We start from the raw sequence: 27,350 nt of genomic DNA, 5'->3' as shown, positions 1-27,350 counted from the left end.
CAGAACTCAGCCTGCAGCTGCACCTGGAGTTTCAGCTGCCACTTATGTGAACTGATACATCAGCCTACAGCCTTCAGGTGAATTGTTAGACTTTTGGTAAATTTCAGCTGTAGCTGCCAGCTGAGAGCTGGCAATGAGCTTTTTCAAACAGCAGCTAGGATCAAATTAGACTCTTGAACTCAGTATGGTTTCTCTACTGAAAAAACAGTCTAAATAAATACATTTACTTAACAATTCCTGGCAGTTAGGAACTATGACGATGGGAAAACACAAATCCATTGTTCGAAGACTGAGAATGTTTCAAAAGGAATTATTTTAAGTCTTTTTTGACTTAAAAATGGATAACTAAATTTTAAATTTTTCTGACATTTGAAGATATGAAGCAATAATACACTTTCAGAACAGCAGTGCTGGATACACACATTTCTCAAATAGTTGTGGACGCATGAGCACTCACAGGTATCTAACACATACAGGCACCCAGGATAACACTAACACACACACACACCCTTTGCCATTCATTGCTGCGTGTGATAAAATATATATTTTTCCTTTTGACCCAAGCTGCCAAACTTGGGCCCAAAACCAGCAAGAATGTATATACATGTTTAACTATACATGGTGTGGGCCAGATTCTTCACTGAGCTCAGCTGTCATAGCGCCATTTACTTCATTTCAGCTACGACAATCTATACAGGTTGCGGATCCGGTTCACAATGTGTAAAGTTAAGTACATGCGTAAGTGATTGCAGAATGAGGCCCTTAGTTCCCCATGCTCCCAGGCAACTCCCTAGCTTGAAAAATTCAGATCAGAGGGTCTGGTCATATTGCTCTGTGAAACTACCAACATTATGTTTGAAACCTGAGATCTTTGTGAACAACAGAGAATTTGAAACTTTGATGCATAATGAACTTTTGTAAAAGGACGGGCGACAAACAAAGTTTACTGAACATGTACCAAATAATATTTTGTCAATTCATCAGCAAAACAATGTTTTTCACCGTAAAGAATTAAAGTATTAGAAAACTGGCTTTGTAGTGATTGAGCTCTTTCAGTCTATTTAGCTTAACAAATAGAAGGTCAAAGGGTGACTTGATTACAGTGTCTAAATGGAGAACAAGCACCTAATAATGGGCTCTTCAATCTAGCAGAGAAAAGTATAACACAAGCCAATGGGTGGAAGTGGAAGCTAGATAAATTCAGAGTAGAAATAAGGTGCAAATTCATAATGATGAGAGTAATTAAACATGGAAACAATTTACCAAGGGTTATGGTGATTCTCCATCACTGACAATTTTTAAATCAAAATTTAAATATTTTTCTAAAAGATCTGCTCTAGGACTTATTTAAGGGAAGTTCTATGGCCTGGGTTACACAGGAGGTGAGACTAGATGATCACAATGGTCCCTTCTGGCCTTTGAATCTATGGATCTATGAAATAGCTGCTATTTTTTTTAGCGCTGAATAAATTATTCAAAATGAATTATTTATTTAACTAAGGTAGCCACTTTTTTCCTCCCAGAATATCTGTGAGGCGATAACTACCTTCTCACATTTATTATGGGCGTGATTCTGCAAGGTGCCGAAAGATTCTGCATATGCATAAATGTAAGCACATGAGTAGTTCCATTAACGTCAAAGAGACTACTCGTGCTTAAAGTTAAGTACATGCTTACGGGCTTTGCTGCATTGGAACCAGGGTGTGCAGCACCTTGCAGGATCAAGTCCTATCAGAATTTGATTAACATCTATTTGATTTTTATTTTATTTAATGCCTTCATCATGAACATTAGAAATTCCAGCTGTGTTGCTTACATGTGACCAAATTAGAGTACAAGCACTTCTGCCATAAAAGCATGAGCATGTGAATTCAAAATGAGGTTCTGATCCTGCAAACACTGGTGTATGTGTTTAAACAAGCAAAATAATCTTTGCAGAATCAGAGCTTTGGTTTTCATGAATACTTGCTCATGAAACTTTGAAAATCACCTTTTGCTACTATTTTTTCCAGTAAAATCTGATTGCTTGAAAGGTCATTAAAAAAATGGGGGGGGACATAAAACATAGCTGAATCAAATTAATTACAAAATTAAATACATATTTACAGGGAAAACTTGCATTACTAGCCCTATTTTTAGTTTCTTTCCTCCAGAACATCTTTTTTATTTTTGAAGAAACCTGCAAAAAAAAAAAAAAACAAGGCAAAAAATTTTCACCACTTTCACCTGTGGGGGGAAGATTAAGCAAATCCCTACATGGATCCCTACAAGGTAAGAAGCTAACATGAATAACTTGCTGTACTGCACAGCCCATGAGAATGCCTTGGTTGACACCACACTTCTCCTGGACTTAGAACAGCAAAAAATTAAAAAGGGAGTTTTCACGGCCTAACTTGCTTGTTGCTGAATCAGCAGACTCCTTGCTAAGTCCATTTCAGTGGCTTCCGCAGACTTTTAAATAAGCTTCCACACTGCAAATGCTGGGAAATATTTTGTGTTGACCTTAGAGAACAAGCCATTTTATTAGCTCAGCAGGAGCAGACATTAAAGGGGCACCATCAACTTCAAATGTAGTCAGTTTTTTAAAATCAGGTAAAACTAGTTTCAGAGCATTATACCTCCCCAGAGCCCCCTGGAAATTGTTGTTTTTTTGAAATCACATCCTCCCCCCCCCCCTTTTTTTTAACATATTTTTCTGTACTGACAAGCTATGGGCCCAACCCTTGAAACATTCACACATATGAATTACTTTACTCTAATGAGTAGTCCCATGGGTAAAGTTACTCCTGTGTTTGCAGGATTGAGCCCTAACTGAATATACAGAAGAAACCATGAAACTGACTAATAAACAAAATGGAAAAACTATAAAGAAATATTTTCTTTCATTTCTTTGAGTTATTGTAACATAAGTATTATCTATAATATTAGTATGTTAAAAAATTAGACAGAAGTATCATTTTTAAGTGGGTGTTGTCCCTTTAGTGCACATTTCAAACACAAGTATTAACTTACTGGATTTTCAACCCAATAGATCATCTGTTCCGAGTCGTCAAAGTCAACATCAACACCATTCTGGACTCCTGCTATTGGAACCATGGCATCATTGCTCTTCTCCGCAGGGTTAAGAGAAATCCCATAAATGATATTATCTCTTACAGCAATAAGGAAGGGATGTTCAACTGCGAAAACAACATAATAGAAATCAGAATTATATTCCTATATATTTCAGTCAGTAAAGGAAATGGGATGCTATGGGATGGTGTTTGCTAACTGTGCCAGAATTTGTGAGCACACACAGTAAGCTTTTCAAAAATGAGGATTAGTTATAACCCTAAAATGACATTTAAGCCCTGAAATCAGTGACCTGGTTTTCAAAAGCACTGAGAACTTACCCTGTTTCCCCGAAAATAAGACAGTGTCTTATATTAATTTTTGCTCCCAAAGATGCGCTAGGTCTTATTTTCAGGGGATGTCTTATTTTTCAGAAATGAAAAATGCCTTATTATCGGTGGATGCCTTATTATCGGGGAGGTCTTATTATCGGGGGGATGCCTTATATTACAACGAGAGGCAAAACTGTAAGTAGGCCTTATTTTCGGAGGATGTCTTATTTTCGGGGAAACAGGGTAGCAGCTACCATTGAAGTCAGTGAAACTAGTCATATGAGTAAAGTTACTCAAGTGTAAGTGTTTGCGGGATATTATAATATAGGCCTAATTCAGAAAAATACTTATATGGGATTTGCAATCTGCCTAAGTGATTTAGGAGCACAGACCCCATTGAACTTCAATAAAACATGTGCTCCTAAGTCGTCTAGGCACTATTGAAAGACCATTAAGCATATGCTTGATTTTAAGCATGTGCTTAAGTTTCAGTGAAGTAATTAGATCAGTAGTTTAAAGATAAGTCAAAGTGCTTTGCTGAATTAATATAAGACCATAACAAAGAACTCTTGAAAAAATACTGCTCTAATAAACAAAGCCAGTTTTAGTCATTAATCATTCAGTTCTATTAATTGAACTAATAATAAAGGATAAGATTGTCACTTGCCCTAATGCAGGTGCAGAGAGGAGTAAAAGGGCATGAGCCAACACCTAATCTCTGCCAGGATCAGCCTTTGGGAACATGGGAGAGAGCAGGTTCAGTGGGTCTGCAGCTCGAGGCCCTCGCCCATCGCCATGAACAAATGAGCAGGGAATGAGTAGAGAGTGGTGAGGACTGAGAGCAATGTATCAGCTCGAACAGCTGAGCCAGTACTAGTGGAAAAGTAAACTGCACCATGTAAAGGGCAGCAGTAACTTACATCACCTCCGGGGGCGCAGTGGAACCAGGGAAGAATTGTGACACTCTAAGGCAGCGGTTCTCAAACTGCGGGTCAGGACCCCCAGGTGGGTTGTGTCCTCATTTTAATGGAGTCGCCAGGGCTGGCTTAGACTTGCTGGGGCCCAGGCCTGAAGCCCAAGTCCCACTGCCTGGGGCCAGTGCCGAAGTCTAAGGGGTTCAGCCCTGGGCGGTGGGGCTTAGGTTACAGGCCCCCTACCTGGGGCTGAAGCCCTTGGACTTCGAGTTTGCACCCCCCTCCTCGGGGTGGCAGGGCTCGGGCAGGCTCAGGCTTTGGTCCCCCCTCCTGAGGTGCTGTAGTAATTTTTGTTGTCAGAAGGAGGTCGTGGTGCAATGAAATTTGAGAACCCCTGATCTAAGGGGTTGTTTACCTTGGGGGGGGGTTGCATTGGTTTAGAGGTACTGTGCATTTACATCAGGGTTTTGCATCAGTGCAGCTATACTCTACAAAAATACCCCAGGGCAGACAAGGCCTCAGAGTCACAATTCTCTGCCACGGAGGCTCCTCATTAAGCACAGCTACATGCTGCCCCTTACACGGATGTTAAGTGTCAACCTAGCCTGAAAGGAGGTCACATGGGAAGTGCCTGAGATGCACATTAATATTATACCTAATAACCTAGTTATAAGTTCATTACATACCCATGGAATATTAAAAGCAAGGAGTTTGGTTGGGTTATTTTTTTATTTCACAACTATGAATATGTAGAGCCTGATTCTGTGCTCTGGAGTAACTTCACTGAAGCTCATGGAGTTACATGAATCTAAAATCAGTGAAGCTGAATTAGGTCCATAAAATATATCCTTCATATAGCTATTACTTTCAATATACATTTACATGATTACGTTTTATTTTATATAAAATTAATGTCTTATTCCATTTCAATTAAATGTTTGAGACACTAAATTTACTTTGTTAGCATAATATTTTACATTTCAGTGTTACGTCTACATTTTTTTTAGACTCACCAAGCAAAATGGTAACATCTCTAACACTCATGTCACAAAAAAATGTAAAAATAGAATTACTATAAAACCTAACCTTGAGATCAAAATTACCAAAGCCATTTTGTAAAGCAAGAAAATGTGCAATCTGGGAATTAACACTTTTCCATCAACATAAGGTTAGATATGCCAATTACCTATGCAGAGTTCCCCAATATCACTCTGTTGAAAAGACCACTATACAGCCAAAATGTGTGTAAGTCAGTTTAATCTTTCTGCTGAAAGTTTGTGCTGGCAAGCTAAACTAAACAATGTCAGCAAGGATTACGATCATAATAAATCTCTGAAGAAGAATGGCAAATGCCTATTCTTTTGTAATCATTAGCGATAATTAAAATCTTTCACCATGAAAAGAATTAGCAGTGTTGTGTAATACCCTTTGCTGATAAGATCTGACCTGTAGTAAATCTAATGCATACATAAAATCTGCTGTTTTCTATATGCTGTTTTTTCAATGTATAATAGAAGTTTTAACTAAACAGAATAAAGAAGCCTACACAGATTAAAATCACCTGAAGTTGTATTCAGTTTCTTCACTCAAACAGAAATTTCTACAGATCCCTTTTTCTTGCACAATTCTATGTATTGCACAGCTATGGAATTTAGAAAAAGGTCACAATGGTACATAAATGGATTTAGGAAGTTTCACAGTACGCCCTTGGTCTATGGTCTAGGAAGAAAGGACAAGACTTTCCAAATATTTTGACCCATTGGCTAGTGGCATAAAAGATCCTGCAAACTCTTGCAAACATGCATAACATTTCTCATGTGCATGTTTGCTTGATCACAGGTGTAATCTATTTCTTTCATGATACTCTCTCTAACCCCAGCCCTACACCTTCTTACTCTAGAGTATAGTGCATACTTCCATGAGTAGCCCCCTTCTCTCCAGATTGAAAAACAAATGTGAGGTGTATATACACTTAAAACACTTTATTTAGTTTATCATTCTTATAGTAAGGGGAAATGGATATGGCTTTTTGAAGAATACACTGCTTAAGGATCTATTCAGCAAAAAAAAAAAAAAATCACCACCGATTTTCCCTTGAAAACTCAGAGAGTTAGAAGGTGTCTGCTGAATTAGTCACAGAACCCCACTCTTTACTTAACCCAGAAGCATTTCTACCCTAAATTTCATGTGCTCTGGAGCTTCCCCTTGAGAAACACACCAAAGCACTTTGCACATCTCCAGAGCTAAGTGAACAATTCGCAGCAAATGCTTTCTTTGACTCATTTAGTCTCTTTTTCTGGTCATGAATTCCCTCCAAGCAATGTATGATTTTCTTGAATTTTTTGAAAATTAATTTGCTGAATGACTTCTGCAAACAACCCTTGGTCTGCAGATTGGTCAAGGGCAAATCAGTGTAATTATCTGATATCTGAAATTCAAATTGGGTAGGTTAGTTTTGATCAGTCCCAAGTCACATGTATTTGTAATACTAGTTTGTGCTTCTAGAGGTCCTGAACTTCGTACTCAGAATTTTTACCCAAGGAACAGCAGATGCATGTTGCAACAGTTCCTATTGTTCTCCATAATTCATCTCTTTGCCAGCCTTGGCAATTAGGCATTATTAATTACATACACTGCAACATGATATTCCTTTGGTTCTCTGCTTGGATTACTACAAGTCTTAGAATGAGGTGTCTAGTCTGAATAGTTAAAAAAAAGTTCAACATTCTGTTAATATTCTCTAATATTTACTAAAAATTAACTCTTTTCACTAGTATTTCTGCCAAAAACACCCAATGTGCTGAATGCATTTAACAAATCTAGCTCCTTTATAGGAGCTGAGTGCCTAAATGGGAGCTGAGTGCTTTCAAAAATCTGCCCCCAGAGCTTGTGAGTGCTGAGCATTTGAAAATCTGGCCCAGAGCTCTTGCAAAAATTTAGCCCCAAATCTTCAAGAAAAAGTACATTCCACGCGAACTGCCTAAAATGATGTAGGATATATTTTCCATAAATAGCAATCCACCATTTTGTGTGGTCCATCCTGCCCTAGCAGAGGAATGGACAATGATCCAACGGGGTTTTTTTCTTTGCTTGTTTTATTTTTTTGCATCTCTGACTATTATGGTTTTACCTCTCATGCAGTTCACATTATCAGGAGAAAGTGTCCATCCTGAAGGGCAGGCACAAGAATAAAACCGAGGCCCTGATGAAGAAAGCAAGCACAGGTGGCTACAGGAAGATGATGCACAAGAATTGATACCTAGGATTAAAAAGAAAGCACTGGTAAATCTAAGAAGTAACAGTACAATAGGTCATGAAGTTCTGTGCATATACTCCAAGTCAATGTCTATTTAGGTCCTAATCCTATAAAAGTTAAAACTGTTGGACGAGTCCACGCCAGTACTTTATTTGTATTTCTTTAAATGCAGGAACTACGTTTTCTAGAAGCAGGAACGCACTAAGACACTGTAACACTGAATAACCTTCCCGTGTTGTTTGTTAAAACAACAGTGCTGTTGACATACCAGCCATTTCATTTCATTTGTATAATGCAGAACACTGGAGTCCATCTGCAATGCCTGATGTCCCTGCATGGCGAGTAGTGCAGGATTCCCAGTCCATGATCATACTAACCTTATCCATAACGGCAAATTTAGAGGATTTAAATTCATTCTCAAGGCTGGGGTTTTCAAAGTAGCCCAAGAGAGCTAGTTAAGTGCTCAAATCCCATTCAATTTTAGTGGGAGTTGATTGCCTAACTCTATGGATCTCTTTGAAAATCCCAGACTAAACTTTTAAAATGAAAATTACAGAGAGAACATGGTCTCTCTGATCACCACTGATCTACTTATTGCATATCCAAGTTAGATCGCTTTGTTTAATCCCACAAGCTTGCCACTAAAGAGGAGTTCTCATGAAGAGTGATCTTCACATAATGAAATCATGTTTTGAAGCTACCCCTAACAATTAGCAGCAGGCTAATTTAGCTAATCTGAGAGGCCTACAAACTCCAGGATAAAATGTCATAATTTCTAATTTAAAACCTACCAAAAATTAAAAAAAAGAGATTAACAAGACAGCAGTAAGGCAGCAGCATAAAACCAGAACTCAAGATAGAGAAGAATAATACAGTAGATTAATATAAAAACATAAGAACCACCATCCTGGGTCAGACCAATAGTCCATCTAGCTCAGTATCCTGTTTTCCGACAGTGTCCAGTGCCAGATGCTTCAGGGGAATGAACAGAATAGGGAAATTATCAAGTGGTCCATACTCTATCACCCAATCCCAGCTTTTGGCAGTCAGAGACTTAAGGACACCCAGAGCATGGGATTGCATCCCTGACCATCTTGGAACATAGCCATTGAAGGACATAATCTCCACAAACTAACTAACTTATTTTTTGAATGCAGTTATATTTTGGCCTTCATAACAGCCCTCCAGCAATGAGTTCCACAGGTTGACTGTGCATTGTGTTACGAAGTACTTCCTTATGTTTGTTCTAAACCTGCTGCTTATTCAGTTCATTTGGTGACCCCTGCTTCTTGTGTTACATGAAGGGATAAATAACACTTCCCTATTCACTTTCTCTACACCAGTCATGATTTTATTGACATCTACCATATCGTCCCTTAGTCATCTCTTTTCTAAGATGTACAGTTCCAGTCTTTTTACTCTCTCCTTGTATGGAAACTGTTCCATACCTCCAATAGTTTCTGCTTCCCTTCGCTGTACTTTTTCCAATTTTAATATATCTTTTTTGAAATGGGATGACCAGAACTGCACATAGTATTAAAGGTGTGGCCACACCATGGAATAGCACCATTCTTTTCCCTTTCCTTTTCACTATGAATCAAAGTAAAAATGTTTAAGAAGCAAGCCTGCAAGATATTTCATCTAAAAATGTGACATAATTGTGTGCAAGCAATTCACCCACCTATTCCAGCCAGAGACGTTTTACAATGTAAAACGCATTCTAAGGTGTCGGTTGTCTTAAACTAAGTAACTAACTAACTAAATAAGATAAAAATAAATAACATAGAAACTCCAGATACCAGTTCCTTACTATACATTTTGCCTGTTTTGAGTTTGTATTGCCAGATTACTTTGTTTGATTTACCACCAGGAGGGATGGACTGGATCAACCCCCAACAGCCAGGGAATACAGTTAACAATGTAACCTTATTTTAAGCCATGCCCTTTGTTTGCATGAATGATTCCAATAGTGTTTATGTATATGCATATTGCAGATTTTGCTTTTGTGTTGTCAAAGTTGCTTTGTTTGACTTACCACCAGGTTGTTTAACAGGATGGACTGCAACAATCCCCAAAGGCTGGTGAATGTTATAAATCATAATTGTTTGGTTTCCTCCATGCCACTTGTTGGCCCGAATGACTCGATTAGTGTATCGGTCACTCCAATACACAAAATCTTCAAAGAGAGTCAGAGCATGTGGATGCCGCAATACCTAAAGGCAAGAATATTTACCAATTTAGTTCCATTGGTATTATTATCCAGTGCTTGCACTGAAATAACAGCAAAGCTAAGCACAGTGGAAAACATAACAGCTGTCACCCCACACACATCCTTCAGTACGTATACAAATGATTTACCCTCTCCTCTGTCACCTGAGGATAGGTGCTAATTGCTTTTCTGGAAAAAAATAAGTTTTTAAATGAAAAAGCACTTGGTAAATAAACATTAGTCCGTCATTGTCAAATATAAGATGCATAGCCTGGAAGATCAATAGAATGTCAGATGTTGTAAGGGTAGAACAGAGAGTCCAATTAAATAAAGGTCTGGGTGTCGATTTTCAAAGGTATGAGTGGAAAAGTCAATGGGAGATGGGTGCCCTTTGTACCTTTGAAATCCCCTGTTGCTTACTGGGCTGTTGTAGAGGGTCGCTTATCCAAATCTGGGGGAAATTAGGTTTGGGTTAAAGAAGAGGGCTGAGGATTATAGTGGTCCAATTTAACAAGAACTGGTTTGTCCTGCCATAGAAAAGTGGGGCCAGAGCCTCAATTGTTGCAAATCCAAGTAGCTTCATTGATTTAAATTGAGTTATGCCTATTTATAGTAGCTGAGGATTTAACACATCCTTCATATTGCAGTACAGAGAACTCATGTTTACGCAATCCACAATTATGGCAACTGTTACCAAGGCTGTAACTAAAATAAGAACACGGCCCAGTTTGTCCCCCTACACACTCACTCTGACACACACACCTTTCATCCACTTAATAAACTAAACAACACAAAACGGACAGTTAACTTCAGTTATGGCCACTCCAAATAAATCTTATATTATGTATTACATATGCATATTACATATTACAGATTTAGTTCATATTTTCTATCCCATATAAAGGGATAGATTCCTGTTTTAATATGGAAAGATTTGTGAATGTAATTCTTATTAGCATTAAGAGGAATTCCATACATTAATCCTCACATACTTCTATGTTTCTAATAGCATTAGCTGATAAACCTGTTCAGCACTACATAAAGTACTGAATCCTGCTTGTGACTAAATAGGTGGTATAACGTGTGACTAGGCAGTACCGTGGGCAAAGTTGTGCTGCAAGCAACAATGTGTACCATGAGGAGATGGAGATGAGAGGTACCAATGATGACCTGAAATATAGTAGCAGATATTAGCTGCCACCCCACTGGAACGCACACCATGACGATAGGTGGGGGCATGCTTTCCTCATTTGTTCCCCTCAATAGCGAGTACTAGCAACACAGAGCAGCAGCACAAGGCATATTATGGCAATCTCATTGTTAATCAGAATGTCCCTTATGTTGTCAAACCTTTACATAACATATTCAGCTACATCCAATGCACTGGGTTTAGTAGCACTGGAGGATAGGGCCCTTAGACTTCATGCTATAAAACAGAGCCAGATGAGAGGAAGGATGTCTCAGTGTTTAGGTCACTAGCCTGGACTCAGGACCCCAATTTCAATTTCCTGCTCTGCTATATGGCTTTTGGCAACTCACTTAATCTCTTAGTTCCCATCTGTAATGGGGGCCATAAAAGAACCTTAGAACCATGGGAAACAGTTTTTTTATTACTATTGTCTTACCAAGTCACTTGCTACCACCTGTCGCCTGTGGTTTCCATTGTAATCACAAAAATCAATATAATCAAGATAGGCATCAGCAAAGTAAAGCAGTTTATTTGGATAATCAATGGAAAGTCCATTGGGCCAGTAGATTTTATCACTAACAATAACTGTTCGCATTGTGCCATCCATGCTAGCTTTTTCAATTCGAGGATTTTGGCCCCAGTCTGTCCAGAACATCACATGAGCACTGTAAAAAGTAATGTGTGGTTACTGATCGAGAAAAATTATTTGGATATTGAGAAATCTCAGAGAAAGTCTTGTTAGACAAAAATAAAATGACACTTATGAAATATACTATGCAATAAACAGTATAGGAATCAATGTAGGATTAGTGGATTAGGATTCTTCTTTTTCAAAATAAGTGTAACTATATCTTTTTTATAATAAAACATTTTTAAACATGTTTTCTGCTGTAGCTTTAATACACAATTGGTAATTCTAACAAAGTTATTTTATAATCATGTGATTATTTTTCAACTCTTAGATAAAATGGTTTACATTCCAACTCCTGAACTGCTTAATGCCAACTTAATAAAATAGACATTTGTGTCTTTCACGGTGTGTCCCCTATACAGCTACCATATTATCGTAACTGAGCAGCTCAGCATGACTGACAGCATAGGTCAGACTCAAGCTGTTAGAGAGCACAGTAGACTGCCAACGCTCTGCTAATAAAACAGTATATGGATGCAGGGGTTTGTCGATTTACCGTCCACTATTCAGTACAGTCAGCAGCAGTACATAAATAGTGGGCGGGGGGGATTCATCCGCCATTAATATTCAGCACTGATTGTTTTGTCACATCTTCAGATGGGAAAGCACTTAATGAGTTACTGGTAGCTCTCCCAAATTAACGTAGTGTAAATGTTTTCAGTGTGCAACAGAACCAGCTCTGTGCTATACAGGCATGACACATTAGACTGTATGTAGCTATGTGATGCAACACTGAATAACCACATCATATTAACATTATAAAGCATAAGCTCTTATCTAAGAAATAAGTGTCATTAGAGAGACAAGGTGGGTGAGGCAATATCTTTTATTGGACCGACTTCTGTTGGTGAGAGAGACCACAGAAGTTGATCCAATAAAAGGTATTATCTCACCCATCTTGTCTCTCCAATATACTGGGACCAACACAGCTACAACAAGACTTCATACAAGTAAGTGTTAGAACATCTGTTTCAAGATAACAAAGAGTAATTTAGGTGAAAGACAGTTAACAAATGGCTGTATTATACTATGGTTTGAATAAGGTTAAGTGTTTCCTGTAACTGAGACTTGTGAACAAACTTAGTTTAGTAAACTTGACATTTCCTATAATCCAAACCCTAATTGTTACTTACAATTACGATAAATTTGGTTACATCTTAAATATTGCACTTTGGGTACAAATTAAAATTATTTTACCATTGAAATCATTATAAAATACTATTTTTTAAAAACAAAAACAAAAAAAAAATCTTACTTAATTCTGGGATCTAACACTAGTCCCCTTGGGTTTGTTATATTTTCACTAATCAGCACAGTCCTGTGGCTCCCATCCATTCTAGAGACTTCAATTGTTTCCAGAACAAAGTCTGTCCAGTAAATATTGCGACCTACCCAGTCTACCGCTATACTTTCAGTCACGGTGACACCACTGTCAAACACCTGTTAAAAACATCGAAGAGTTAGTTGGCACTAAATAATTTACAATTCACTATTGGTAACATCTCTGAAAGCTATGGAAAAGAGGAAACAAGTAACCTTTACCCTTTAGATTTCTTATACAAAATAAGGCCCAGTCTATGAACCCCATGCTCCCATTGGTGAGCAATTACCTGAGTAGTCCTATTGACATCTATGGGACTACTTGGGCGAGTAATGGCCCACAAGCAGTAAGAAGGGTTTACATTCTGGCACCAAAAAGGAGTTGGAATAATGTCAGCGTAGCATTAATACATCCAGGCCACAGGCAAGACTATCTGTAGAGTGTGTGTGTGTGTGTGTGTGTGTGTGTGTGTGTGTGTGTGTGTGTGTGTGTGTGTGTGTGTGTGTGTGTGTCAGTCATCCATCAAATTTTAAACTTACTTCCTGCAAATTGTGAGCTGCTTCGCTTTCTTTAAGTTACCTTTCTTTTCATTACAATACATGGAGAGCTGCCTCTTCCTTCTTTAGAGAGACAAAGTGGGTGAAGTAATATCTTCTATTGGACCAACTTTTGTTGGTGAGAGAGACAAGCTACACAGAGCTTTTCTTTAGGTCTAGGAAAGGTACTCAGAGTGTCACAGCTAAATATAAGATTGAACAGATAGTTTAGCAAAAGTAATTAGCACATATTCTAAGGGACCACTTCACCTTGAATGATCCCTTATAACATGTGCTAACTACTTATGCTAAACTATCTGTTCAAGTCACTCCATGCATCTGAAGAAGTGGGTTTTTTACCCACAAAAGCTTATGCCCAAATAAATCTGTTAGTGTTTAGGGTGCCACCAGACACCCCGTTGTTTTTGTGGATACAGACTAACACGGCTACCCCTCTGATACTTTGTGTTCAAGCTTGTATTTATCTGTGACACTCTAAGGCCATGTCTACACTGCAGACCTATACTGGTATAACTTGTCACTCAGGGGTGTGAAAAATCCACCCCCCAAGCGATGTAGTTATACCAGACTAATCCCCTGTGTAGACAGCGCTATGTCGACAGGAGAAGCTCTCCTGTCGGCGTAGGAGTGTCTTCACTTGGGGCACATCTTCACTTGCTACGTTAAAGCGCTGCCGGAGCAGCACTTTAACGTGGCTTGTGTAGTCGTGGCATTGCTTTAAAAAAAAAAAAAACACCTCCGTGAGGGGAATAGTCACGGCATAGCTATAAAAACCCCACCTCCATGAGAGGAATAGCTCCCAGCACTGGGAGTGCAGCTCCCAGCACTGATACACTGTCTACACTGGCACTTTACAGTGCTGAAACTTGAAGCGCTCGGGAGAGGGGGAGGTTCACACCCCTGAGCGAGAAAGTTGTAGTGCTGTAAAGTGCCAATACAGACCAGCCCTTAAGCACTGCAGCTGTGCCGATGCAGAGTTTTAAGTGCAGACATGCCCTGAGTACCTTTCCCAGACCTGAAGAAGAGCTCTGTGTAGCTCAAAAACTTGTCTATCTCACCAACAGAAATTGGTTGAATAAAAGATATTACCTCACCCACTTGGTGTCTCTATAAATCTGGGAACAACATGGCTATGACAACACTGCATCTTCCATCTTTGTTAACGGAAGATATAGTATATTCTCTCTTCCTTTATAATGTAAAGAAATAAAAGACTACATTCCCCCACAGACTTACTATTTTTCGGTCTGTGCCATTTTGGTAAGCACTCCAAATCTTATCTTGTGTGGTGTCAGACCAATAGATGCGATCAGTGACTGAATCAAAATCAATAGCTACTATATTCCTCCCATCTCGAACCAGAGAATAAATGCTGTGTGCCTGAGAGGTGATGTTGTCTACAACAATTTGGTTACGGCTTGCCACTAATAAGAGAAGATTCCCAGACTCTGCAAAAGAAAAGAAACGAATGCAAACAAATAAACTATGCAATAGTAACCCCATAAACCATTCAGAATGTTCTTCTAGGGGAGGAAAATGAACCACTAAGATTTTATAACTTGGCCAAATTTGAGTGGGTTTGTCTCATGCCAAAGTATGGAGGTGCTACAGTTTCTTAATAAAACAAGTTGTATATATTTTTTAATATGGGCAAAATAATGAACTTTTCCCTAATTTTGTTCTTGAAAGCATCTAAACCATTTTTGTTGAAACTTTAAAAAAAAAATCAGCCTGAGGTAGACATCTCATAAGGAATATTTCAGCCAGAACAGATAAAAATTTGGCAAACGTTATAAGCAACTGAAAATTGGAGCTGTTGGTCAATCTGCATTATAAACAATGGTATCTGCACCACCTGTAATGTCGATATTGAATACACGATGTATATTTTGTCTATAGTGTGCGTTGAGGGGTACCACCCAATGCTCCCAGTTATTTGTTTCAGCCAAGCTATGTTTGGTACAAGAATGAAGGTGGAGGGTCAAAGGTAGCCTTAAAGTAGCCACTTTCCTAGGGCCATCCTAGGACGGGCTGGCCCAGCATAAGTCAGGGCATCTTCAGGGCCATTCTCACTAACATACAGCTGCCCATGATGTCAAGGACCCATCACTCCAGCAGGAAGTAATTGCTTAAGTGACACTGCCATGCTCCTTTTCTCTAACTACACAGTCTGCAAGGAGTATGGTGCAGAGCTGCTCCAGCATCTGGGGATTCCCCCTATCACAGGGGGATACCCGGGTGACAAGAGCCACTGGGTCTGTGGCTCCTTTGTACTTCTGAAGTGCCATGAAGAAACTACAAGACAATGGAGAATGACGACCAGTGGGTGACATTCGCTGCTCTACAGAAGTCCAGTCCAAAGCAATATTTAAGTCTTATGTAAGGCTGGGACTTAAGTAGTTCATGGACCTTGCAATCTGCCCAAAGGCAAATTTTACTCAATACGCCAAAACCTGAGAGGTGCTGAGCAACTACACACCCACTCAACACCTTCCTCCAAAACATACTTTCACAATCCCAACGTTAGAATTCCAGAACAAGCCATTTCAAGCATATTGGAAAGGATGATAATTACTAGCTAGCCTCACCGCTAACAGTTTTAATATCCAGGGTTATATGCCAGGAATTACTTTAAATGACTATTTTTATAACCTCCTGTAAAACAGGGGGCTTGTCGCATTATCAAAATCTCTGTGTACATGATGCTGTGGACTGTATCTAAAACCCTTACTCACTGTTTTGGATTTTATATCAGTAGTCCTCACCTGCAGCTTTACAAGTCCTTCCATTGGCTTCTAAAATGTATCCTTCATCACAGTAACACCTCGAAGACCCTCTTTCATTGTAACAACGCTGACTGCAAAAGCCTGGAGGTTCACATTCATTAATATCTTCACAGGTCTTGGAGTCATTAGCAAGATAGTATCCGACTGGACATGTACACTGAGCTCCAAATGGCCCTTGAATGCATTCGTGAGTACAGCCAGCATTATTGTCAGAGCAACTCTCCTGATCTGAAACAGGGGTGAGGGAAAACAAGCAGATTTTTTTCAAAGTTTCTATGCTTGCGTCAATCCTGTGCATTTGCACTATGAGCCACATTCTGCTTTCCAACATACCCATGCAACTGCCAATTATTGAGAATGTGGCCAGGATCTTTATTCATCACACTAAAGTATAGTATGTATAATTCATAAAAAGGAAAGTATGTTAATAATATTTGTCACTATCATGTAAAAGGAATTCAAAACATAAGAGTGCTTTGTTCAAGTTCTACAATGCTTAAAAGCAGAGTTAGCTGGAAGTACATAAATCATTTACAGTGCAAATGGGAAACTGAAATATTATTAATACACAACAATTTAATATGTTTCATAATCATACCTGGCTGGGGTTCATCTGAGAGCGTGCATTGATTAAAGAGAGGAAGGAAGCAAGGAAAGAAAGAAAGAAGTTACACTTAAGTGAAAATCAACAGTCACAATCAACATAACACAAATTCTGCTCACTCTGATTTTAGATTAAAATCAGAAAAAAACAAGGTTAGAAATATCTAAGAAAATAGTGAAGACTGAATCCAATTTAATTTTAAATGACAGTATATTTGATCAAGTTCCATTTTTAAAATGTTGGGCATAAGCAAATAGGGTCTAATATTTTACTCCTCGATAAAACAAACTCTCTACTGAAGTCAATGGAAGTCCACTGAATAAAGAATGCAAGATTGGGCTCCCAATCATGTGGAGTGAATTCACTGGAATTGCCTTTCTACTGCAAGGTGCAGTTCACCTGTCTGAGATTCACACTTAACCAAACTTCATATTAAATCCCAACACATTTCTGAGTTCACAATGAATCTTGCATTTTCTACTAGAAATGTTTCTATGCCGCATATACAACAAAGAAGCAGTGATGATGCTCATGGTTTTGCATAACTTTTTGAAACAGCACAAAAGTTTCTAGGCTATTGTACATGCTAAACAGCAACTTACTGCAGAGTGGGGATTCATCAGCTCCATTAGGACAATCTGCGATGTTATCACATACTTTGCTCAGATTCACACAAATGCTGTGACCTGGACATTGCCACTGCCAGCTGGGGCACCGGAAAGGCTGAGTGGGACAATCTCTCTCATCACTCATATCCCTGCAGTCGTTGTCACCATCACAGATCCACGCTCGATAGATGCAGTTTCCATTCTCACAGCGGAAAAGAGATGGAGGACAGGTCCTGGCAGGACATCTTTGATGTTCATCCGAGCCATCTGCACAGTCAGGATGGCCATCACATTCCCAGTTAGCAGGAATGCAATTGCCATCAGACTGACACTGGAACTCATTCTGGTGGCACATCCCTGGTGGTCTTGTAGCTAGAAGAGTGATATTTGGTGTTAAGGAAAGTATTTACATGCTCAAATGAAGATGCAAATACAAGGGGTCTAGTTCAACTCTGGTATAAGTGGGTACAATTCTTGAGAAGTCAATAGAATTGTACCCACTTGCCACAGGTCCAAGTCTGGCTGCAGACAGGAAGTTTTAGACTCTCCTAAATACTTTTGCTACTTTTTTAATGCAAAAACCAGGTAGCTTCATTCACGTTTCACACCGTGTTGAGTATGTACACATTAATATGCACATGCACGCATGTACTCACACAAATTGCTACAAGTCTTTGAAACAGCAATTATCTGCTCGCTATACCTCAAAATCTTGATTAATTTTAATGTACAAAATTACTCAAAGGAATTAGCTCAAATTACAAAGTGTTTAAGCTTCAGTTACGGTCTAGCTCTTGTGGGTTATAAGATTTCAAAAAAGTATCATAATTCTAAATATATTAACATTTTCTTTCTAAATCTTAAAAAAAAACAATGCTGGGAGCAAGTCTGCCAAAACCCCCATTCGAGGTTTGGATCCACAAAGAATGAAGATGCTAGCCTATGCCAGAAAATTTGCTCTTGTCTGGAACCTACTGTATGCAGAGTTTCTGCCTGGGAGAAATATTTTTAGACTAAGTATTTTGAAAGTAGTTTTGAGGTTATAATAGTGGGTGAGATACAGTTTTTATAAACTTTAATAACCAGAGCCTTTATTTTAATGTCTATGCATCATAGTGTACTTACGACAACCATTCTCATCTGAATGATCATTGCAGTCAAAAACACCATCACACTGGTAATAAGTATTGATGCATTGGTCTCCACTTGCACATTTAAACTCTGAGGCACTACAGTTGTATACTGCAAATGAATAAATACATTATTGCATTAGCTATTATCTTATAAAGGGCTAGATTGTCCCTATCATGTCTGTAGGTACAAAAGATAGGCAGATGCAAGAAATCCAGGCTTTATTGCAGTCTCTTGCTCCCTGGAGCACAGAAACTATAAAGCCTTTGCACCCCCTGGGAAACCAGATTCCCCCCAGTGGCAGAGAGAAAGCAGGTTGCTGGCACTCTGCACCAACTCACACAGCAATGGACATACTACTCATACACATTGGGGAATTTTAGGAGGAATTTTGCATCTCTGAGCAGCTCCATGCCAAACCCTCTAAGAGCCTGTGCTTACATGGCATGAGAGAGTCCAAAGAAACCAGCATGTGCAACAAACAAATTCATAAATAACCATGTTTACGAGGGAAATTATACTTACTGCAGTCATGCTCATCTGCTCCATCTACACAATCCTTGTCCCCATCACAAACATAAAATGGGTCAATGCAGCGATGGTCAGGACACTGAAATTGACCAGGTTCACATGTCCCTGTAAAATCTATTAAGAGAAAAATAAAGGTGTTTGCATTCTTTCCTTTCTACCTTGAACCAGCAAAATGGTCAAAACATGAAGACATCAGAATCAACTCTCTTAGCTATGCATGCTTTCTAACAGCTAACAGCAAGATAAATTAAAAAACATTCTACCATAGACATTAGTACAAGGTAATGATTTATTTAGCTGCAGGTTGGAAGTCATGCAAAATAGGACCATAGAATCATAGAAATGTAGGGCTAGAAGGGACCTCAAAAGGTCATCGGGTCCAGCCCGCTGAGGCAGGACTACGTATATCTAGACCACCCGTGACAGGTGTTTGTCTGACCTGTTCTTAAAACCTCCAATGAAGGGGATTCACAATCCCCTAAGTAATCTATTCAGTGCTTAACTATCCTTAAAGTTTTTCCTAATATCTAACCTAAATCTCCCTTGCTGCAGATTAAGATGTTTACTTCTTGTCCTACCCTTAGTAGACATGAAGAACAATTGATCACCATCCTCTTTATAACCAAGACTCCACCCTGTGAGAAGGAGACTTGCAGAAGGGTGACCAGGGAGCTTACGCTTTACTCCATTGCAAAAATTCTGTGAGCTATTGCTGGGTGAAAACATTCACCCTATCTTATCTGATGAGGCCTTCCTATCAATAGACTAGTCCAGGGGTAGGAAACCTGCGGCACGCGAGCCGATTTTCAGTGGCACTCACACTGCCCGGGTCCTGGCCACTGGTCCGGGGAGCTCTGCATTTTAATTTAATTTTAAATGACGCTTCTTAAACATTTTAAAAACCTTATTTACTTTACATACAACAATAGTTTAGTTATATATTATAGATTTATAGAAAGAGACCTTCTAAAAATGTTAAAATGTATTACTAGCACGCGAAACCTTAAATCAGAGTGAATAAATGAAGACTCGGCACACCACTTCTGAAAGGTTGCCGACCCCTGGACTAGTCAATGGCACTACTCATGTATGTAAGTGTTTATAACCCTGTGCCTTAGTTTCTTTGATTTTGTAAACTGCAATGCAATGGGATTTTGCAGATACCACAATTCAGAGCAATATAGTTGTCACAATCACATCATTTTTAATAGTGACTGCTTTGTATTTCCATGTGGTCTTAATATTTGAATGTATGTTGGCTTTTCCAAGTCTCATAAGACAGAATAGTATTATTCCAAGTTCCATATCGGTTCTTTCTTTCCTTCTGAACATATTTATCCCTTTCATATACATATGTACATATATTTATGTAGTCATATGTAATCTATACACACTGTACTGCAAACCAGATAATTCTGACACTTACTGCAATTTTTTTCATCTGACCCATCACCGCAATCATTATCTGTATCACATAGCCAGATCCTGGGAATACACCTGCTATTGTCACAGGTGAACAAGGTTACAGGGCATGAAGTGGGACCCTGTGTAGGACAATGTTGTTCATCACTGCCATCAAGACAGTCATTATGTTTGTCACAATGCCAGCGACCTGGAATGCACTGCCCATTGCCACAGGTAAAGGCTGATGAAGCACAAGAATTATCTAAACAAGAAACAAAATATGAAAACATTTGTACAGCAATAGCTCCAAAACTTGCCTTCCTTGAAAACACATTCAAGGACTGTAAATGTAATTATGCAATTTCTAAAACTTGTATCAAAACCATTATTTATGGCAAGAAACCATCAGTAATTTTAAGAAATTCATTCTTAGAACAATTTTTGAAATTGTAATTATTAACGATAAGGTAAAAGGTAAAGGTTTTAAAAAATATTTAAAAACAATCAAAAAAAGAAGAAAGGTCACTTGCTCCTTCATTCTCACCAAAATGACATCTTAGTTTTTCTACAGTAACAGTACAGATCCAGATTCTACTCTCAGTTACATACATGCAACTCCCAGTAAAGTCAACAAGACCCTTAATTATAAATCACCTTGAAGATGCCAAGCACCAAATAAATATGTGGTATTCATCAGATATCTTGTCTGTATTATATTATCAACAGTAATTCTCCTACTACTCTCCCAGTTTATTTTTGATCCACAAATTTAAACACTTTGTACGTTTGAGTCAATTTACAGCAAAGCCAGGAAATGAACAGTAAAGGCTGAAAGTGCACTCTTCATTCACTTTACTGTGGAATGGGAGAAAAGACATACAGGCAACAGGCTTGGGAGAACTCAGGGAGATAAAATAAAAACCTTTCCAAACCTTTAACCAGAACCCAAACCCTGACACAATTTTGTTCAAACATCCTCATGCCTCTGCATTTACTAACTTCATCTGGGAGCAGAAATATCAAAATACTACAAGCAGCTATTCTTGTAGTACCCTGCAACCTAACTAATCCCTTAAAGTTTACTAATGGAAATCTCCTAGGAAAAGCCACTCTTGTGACACTGCAAGCCCCATTTTCAGTCAAAAGATGTACTGTCTAAGCTTCAGGGGCCCAATTATATATCCCTTATTCATGTAACTCCAGTGGGACTAGTCACATGGATTCGGAAGACTTCTAAGATTTGTCCTCAAATAAACACAAAAAATCAATGCAGACTGAGCCACCAAAAGTGTCTGCAGTGCAAGTATCACTAACTGTAAATTACAAGGACAACTTACTTAGTGATCCACAGTTTTGTTCATCACTGTTATCATGACAATCATCCACACCATCACACCGGTAGTACCTAGGCACACATCTTCCATTGCCACAGGAAAATGAATAGGAACCACACTGCAAAGTGGGTGGCTCATTTGATGGATCTTCAATACATGTCAGCTGATTAGGACCCAGCTTCATACCATATGGACAGCCACAAACCCTCTGAAAATTAGGTACTGGGAAGCAGAAGTGGCTGCAGTCTCCATTGGGATTTGTTCCTCTATTACAATAGTTAGATCCTAAAAAAAAATGCCCTGAGAGATTAATATATGTTCAATTTGTAATAGTCTGGAAACTGTTAAAATACATTGTTTATCATAAAACATAGCATAAACTGTGGAAGATTAATGATGTTAAACTAAATGATCTGGGTAAAATTTTAAAAAAATATTTAGGGCCTAATTCTGCTCTCACACTAGTGCAAAGTCAACAGGGTTAGAGTGGTATAAATGAGATCAGAAGCAGGCCCATAGTACAGCAAGTGTTTAATAACACATTTCTCCTAGTAGGAAACAAATCTAACAATATGCTACTTATTTTGGCTCCAATTCTGGCAAGTGTCTGGAAACAAATACACACATATGCTGCAAACTGGAACTTCTTCCTGAGTAAGGATAATGGGATTTGACACAATATTTGTATAGCACCTTGAAAATGTAAAGCACTACGTAAGTGGAAAGTCTCACCACTAGATTTTGTTGCATTTTTTGTTAAATTGGTGGATTTTTCAGTGCCAGTGTACTGCATGTAGTACTTTATTCAAATAACCTCATGCACAGAATTTCAGCTGAGTGAAAAGACTAAAACAAAATTTTAACCATGTAAAAGGTGATAATTTAAAGAATGGTACAGCATGACTTAGAAGATGTTTAATCCAGTCTTCAAGTTTTTGTCACAGACAAATAGTGCAGTTTAATCAAAATACCCTTTATTTATGAAAGTGGAAATATTGGGTTGTAATGAATAATATATTGGGAAGAATGTAATGAAATTATAATTTCATCTTTATGAGGTTATTAAACAACTAACAGATACACCCACGCAAAACCACACACAGTCACAGAACACTGAACTACATAATCAGTGAAAGCCCAATGGGGTAACCTTTAAAGGTCAAAGGGCAAATCCTTTGACTCTTTTGTGAGTACAACAAGCTAGCTTACCTATTTGAGAATGAGCATCATAAGATTTTACATGCATAATATTACTAATGCCCCTCCTAATAATAGTCATTTCTCCTCCATCTGATTTCCTCACTCGAACTATTCCTCCAAGTCTCCAATCAGTAAAATATGCATAACCTGTATTGAAAGACAGTTAATATTTAGTAACAGTTATAATACAATATGATACAAAAGGTCAAATGATGCTGGATAAAACCTCAATGCTGGTCATGTAAATCTAATGAATTCTCATGCCTAAGTCTTTCAGGAAAAACAAAAAATGGCATCAAATACAAAATGATTGCATAATGCATTGTGGAAGCTATTCCATAAACTGATTTGCCACTAAATCTGTAGAAACACCTGCTCCAAAAACAGATCCAACCTGCCCTCCCAGACTTTGTCTAAGCTCAAATTCAGATCTGATTCTGTATCAGAATGTAATGACTTTGTCCCATCTCAACTTCTAATGCAACATTAAAAACTGTTTGCCAATAAACTTTTCCAGCATCTGAAGATATTTTGCAAAATAACTTTTTGATATAATGTCACAAAAAGGGGGCAGGTTCTGATACTCTTACTAACATCATGTGAGCCATTGTAGATAAATATCAGGACATACCCTACATGCAACTGAGTCGATCCTGCAAGTACAAAGCACCTCTTGAGAGGTCAGTGATGGCTGAAGGTACACTGAACCTCTCAGGGACTATGATCTAGTCATTACACAATCACACCCTCCTAGAAGCTGTAGCTAGTAGTGTAACGTACCCAAGATATTGCACCGAAAAGGTTAACCTAGTTACAAGAACAATCATTTAAGTTCTCAAATGATTTCAGTACAAATGTGTGAAAAGCAGCCTTCAAAAGTAAACAAGCAGCACTAGGTATATTTTGTTACAGAAACTTTCAACACTGCCTTTTTGTAGAAAACCTGCATCGCAAAAGATTGCATAATACTTTATCGTGTACAGTCTCAGCTCATTTCATGGTAAACTGTTATGGATTGTAATATATCTAATATTTTTCAATGCCAGACTCACCTCCAAAGATAGTCAGGCCAAATGGATGAGACATCTGATTAATGCGTTCAAGAGTCCTTCTGTCTAACCCATCAAAGGTACTGTGCTCAATTTTATCAAAAAAGGCATCCACCCAATACAGCCTTAAAGCACTAAAAACAATAAAAATGTTTTATCTCAAAGAATTACATGTTTACAAACAGAAATAAGTTTCTCAATAAGTGAACAGTCCTAGACTAGATTTTTCATGAAGTTATTTCAGAATTTTTTTTCGGAGAAAATCTCAAATTTCACATATATTTTGACATTTTGAAAAAATACAGCTCCCGGAGGAAATAAAAGCACTGCAACACACAGTTTGAAATATAGTGTTCCATACTTTTGCTTCTTGTAAACAATAAAAGATAGTTGCAAAGGTGTGTGTTACAATGCCCCTAACTGTTTAAAGAAAGAAACACATATTTGCTCAAAAGGCCTTCGTGGCTTCTTATCAATCTTTTTCTTACCCCCAATCAATGGCTAGGCCATTGGGCCAGCCAAGTGTTGTGTTCACAATTGGCAAGGCATGGGATCCATCACACCAGGCTCTCATGATTTTAGCAGGGCGGAACCAATCTGTCCAGAATATATAACTGGGGGGAAAAAAGAAGAAAATGCCTGGGAAATATTCATAGCCATGAAGAAACAGCTGTTTTTGTCCACTGAAAATAGTTTGGTTAACACAACAAATGCACAATTCAAAAAAACATGCACTCTCTTTTTTGTGTCATACCATCACAATCATTTTAAAAAATCAGATTTTCTCTTGGTTGGAAGAAATGGCTCCATCCAGCAGCAATATATTTCATAATACTCATCCAGGTATTCTGCTAAAACTAAGCAGGGAAAATGACCCAGATTCACTAAAAGTAAGCAGGGGAAAGGATCCAGATTCATTACATCTGATCCAGGGAGGTGTAAATTGTACATCCCAGAGCCAGCAGAGTCCCTTCCATACACTAAGAGACGGGAGAAGGTCTTTGCACTGCTCTAAACAGTTTCCACAAACCCTTCCTCTTTCCATAGTTTGATGCACATGAATACACTTGAAACTGGAGATGGTAGATGCAAGCTTATGAGGAACCAATGCAATCTTGATGCAGTTAGACTACATAATAGCATATGTGAACAGAGCACTAATGGACACTGAACCATGCTATGCACATGGAGAGAGAAACTGCTGTTATCATTTGGGGAACCAAATGCTTCCACTTATATTTTTTTGGTAACAGATCAGTGACCGCAGCACTGGGAAATAATATTTTATAAAAGAAACTCGGAGTACCAACATGAACTGGGAGGTGCGGAATAAGATTCCATGCATATGACTTAAAGGTGAAACATCAAATCAAATAAACAACTCAGATGACTACATGTCATAATAAAACAGATGAGAGCAACAGCTCTGAAGCACGTTGCTGATTCATTTATTATATTTCAGAGTAGCAGCCGTGTTAGTCTGTATCCGCAAAAAGAACAGGAGTACTTGTGGCACCTTAGAGACTAACACATTTATTAGAGCATAAGCTTTGCATCCGAAGAAGCGGGCTGTAGTCCACGAAAGCTTATGCTCTAATAAATGTGTTAGTCTCTAAGGTGTCACAAGTACTCCTGTTCTTCATTTATTATATTGTTATATATTCACGGCACTCCTAAATCTCCATCCCTTGAAAAAGTAAAGAGGTACTCCAAAATATGATTTCTTGCAGAAGATAAGTGACTCAATTCACTTGGTAGACAATTAAAGCTGAGTTCAAACACCACAAGAGACTTTATACATATTTGCACAGATAAGTTACTAATTGATTGTGTTAGTAGGTAACAAGACTCTCTTAAAAGCGGCTAATTTGGTGATTCTGAAAATCATTACAAAACAAGTGGTGGAGCTCAAACAATAAGGAACCAATGAATCATAAATACAAAACAAACATGTTGCAGGGAAAGGCACATTTCAACAGAGAGCAGAATTAGGGCAAAAGTCAAATTAAAAGATCAGGCAGATAAACCTCATAAAGCAATAGAGCACATACAGCAGAAATAGAGATGTTAGTTAGACAGCAGAAAGAGCAAAGTTGTTCACTCCACTCAGTGCCAAATCAGTACAAACAACAGGAGTCAATGGTTGCAGCAGAAACTGGAGTCTGTAAGATCACAAGGAACTCCTCTCATCTTAAAGTAATTGTGAAGGACCAACTGGCTGTACTGAAGAAGATGAAGATGAGATGAAGGTTATGACAACACCTGAGTAAGATAATACAGAACAGCAGGAGGAAGAAAGGAGCAAGGAGAGAGAGAGAGAGTTTACTAAACCAAAAAGATAATATATAAAGAGAGAGCAGCATCCTCCTAAATACTTTACAAAGAGTGTGTGTGTTGAGTAAGGGTAGTGTCCAAGATTTATAAACCTAACAAAAGCTGAGTATTTCTTTAGATTGGGAAGGGGGCAGTGTTCTGTAATGCTAAATGTTTAATTAAATGAGCAAAAATCAAGCACAGCAAGTGACCTCCAGGTGCCAGATTTAACAGGTTAATGAATAAAAATGCTGGGTAAGAGCAGCAGTTTCAAGGATCTGTGTAGTTACTGGTTTTCAATAGTACATATATTACCTCCTTGGTCCACCCTTATACAGTTAGTGACACTAGAAGCAAAATATCTATTTTATGCCCAGTACCCTCTACTTTTCAGATGTTTTGTTCCTTTAGGCATGAGGTAGCCACATCTTTGTCAAGATTTTAAATGTACAGTGCGATTTAATTCAAAAAGAAAAATCAAACCAAAAGATGACAAATTCCTTTCTTAATATTTACAGGTAGGCATTAATATGTCCATGGTTTTGTCCTGACCTGTCAACGCACCTACAGTCATAGAGCTGAGCTTAGCTGCTTAACACAACTCTACCAGTGAACAAAGCTTCACATTCCAAGGGTTAGAGATTAAGAATGTTCCTTATCAGCTCATCACTCCACTTTTAGGATAACTCAACCCCCTAGGGGAATGGGTTATTAAAAATGAAGATGCAATTAAGGAAAATATTCAAAGAATCATTAAGATACTCTACACCAGGGATAGGAACCTAAAGTATGCAGTGAAAGTGACACTTTAGCATAGCTGCAGTTGCATGGAGAGTTGCAATTAAGGTTAGACATTTCCATCAAAAGAAA

The 27,350-nt window shown here is 38.4% G+C and overlaps 1 protein-coding gene across 3 annotated transcripts in view; it reads right to left on the bottom strand.

Annotated features, from left to right (window-relative positions):
- The window catches only part of LRP2 (LDL receptor related protein 2), a 175,712-nt gene that overhangs the window by 86,779 nt on the left and 61,583 nt on the right, over positions 1-27,350 (bottom strand). For all 3 annotated transcript variants that reach the window (XM_054043686.1, XM_054043688.1, XM_054043687.1), the window contains exons 18-32: positions 24,656-24,781; positions 24,171-24,301; positions 23,128-23,265; positions 21,922-22,203; positions 20,607-20,846; positions 19,175-19,294; positions 18,644-18,760; positions 17,513-17,890; positions 16,286-16,534; positions 14,757-14,968; positions 12,898-13,082; positions 11,388-11,616; positions 9,589-9,766; positions 7,428-7,556; positions 3,013-3,179 (exon numbers count right to left, since the gene is read on the bottom strand). In XM_054043686.1, coding sequence (XP_053899661.1) covers positions 3,013-3,179; positions 7,428-7,556; positions 9,589-9,766; positions 11,388-11,616; positions 12,898-13,082; positions 14,757-14,968; positions 16,286-16,534; positions 17,513-17,890; positions 18,644-18,760; positions 19,175-19,294; positions 20,607-20,846; positions 21,922-22,203; positions 23,128-23,265; positions 24,171-24,301; positions 24,656-24,781 — 2,881 coding nt within the window. The remainder of the gene's footprint in view (positions 1-3,012; positions 3,180-7,427; positions 7,557-9,588; positions 9,767-11,387; positions 11,617-12,897; positions 13,083-14,756; positions 14,969-16,285; positions 16,535-17,512; positions 17,891-18,643; positions 18,761-19,174; positions 19,295-20,606; positions 20,847-21,921; positions 22,204-23,127; positions 23,266-24,170; positions 24,302-24,655; positions 24,782-27,350) is intronic.

The sequence above is a fragment of the Malaclemys terrapin genome, chromosome 11, assembly GCF_027887155.1.
Source record: "Malaclemys terrapin pileata isolate rMalTer1 chromosome 11, rMalTer1.hap1, whole genome shotgun sequence".
Lineage (NCBI taxonomy): Eukaryota > Metazoa > Chordata > Testudines > Emydidae > Malaclemys > Malaclemys terrapin.
The sequence above is the reverse complement of the archived record's forward strand: the minus strand, read 5'-3'. Positions and strand labels throughout refer to the sequence as shown.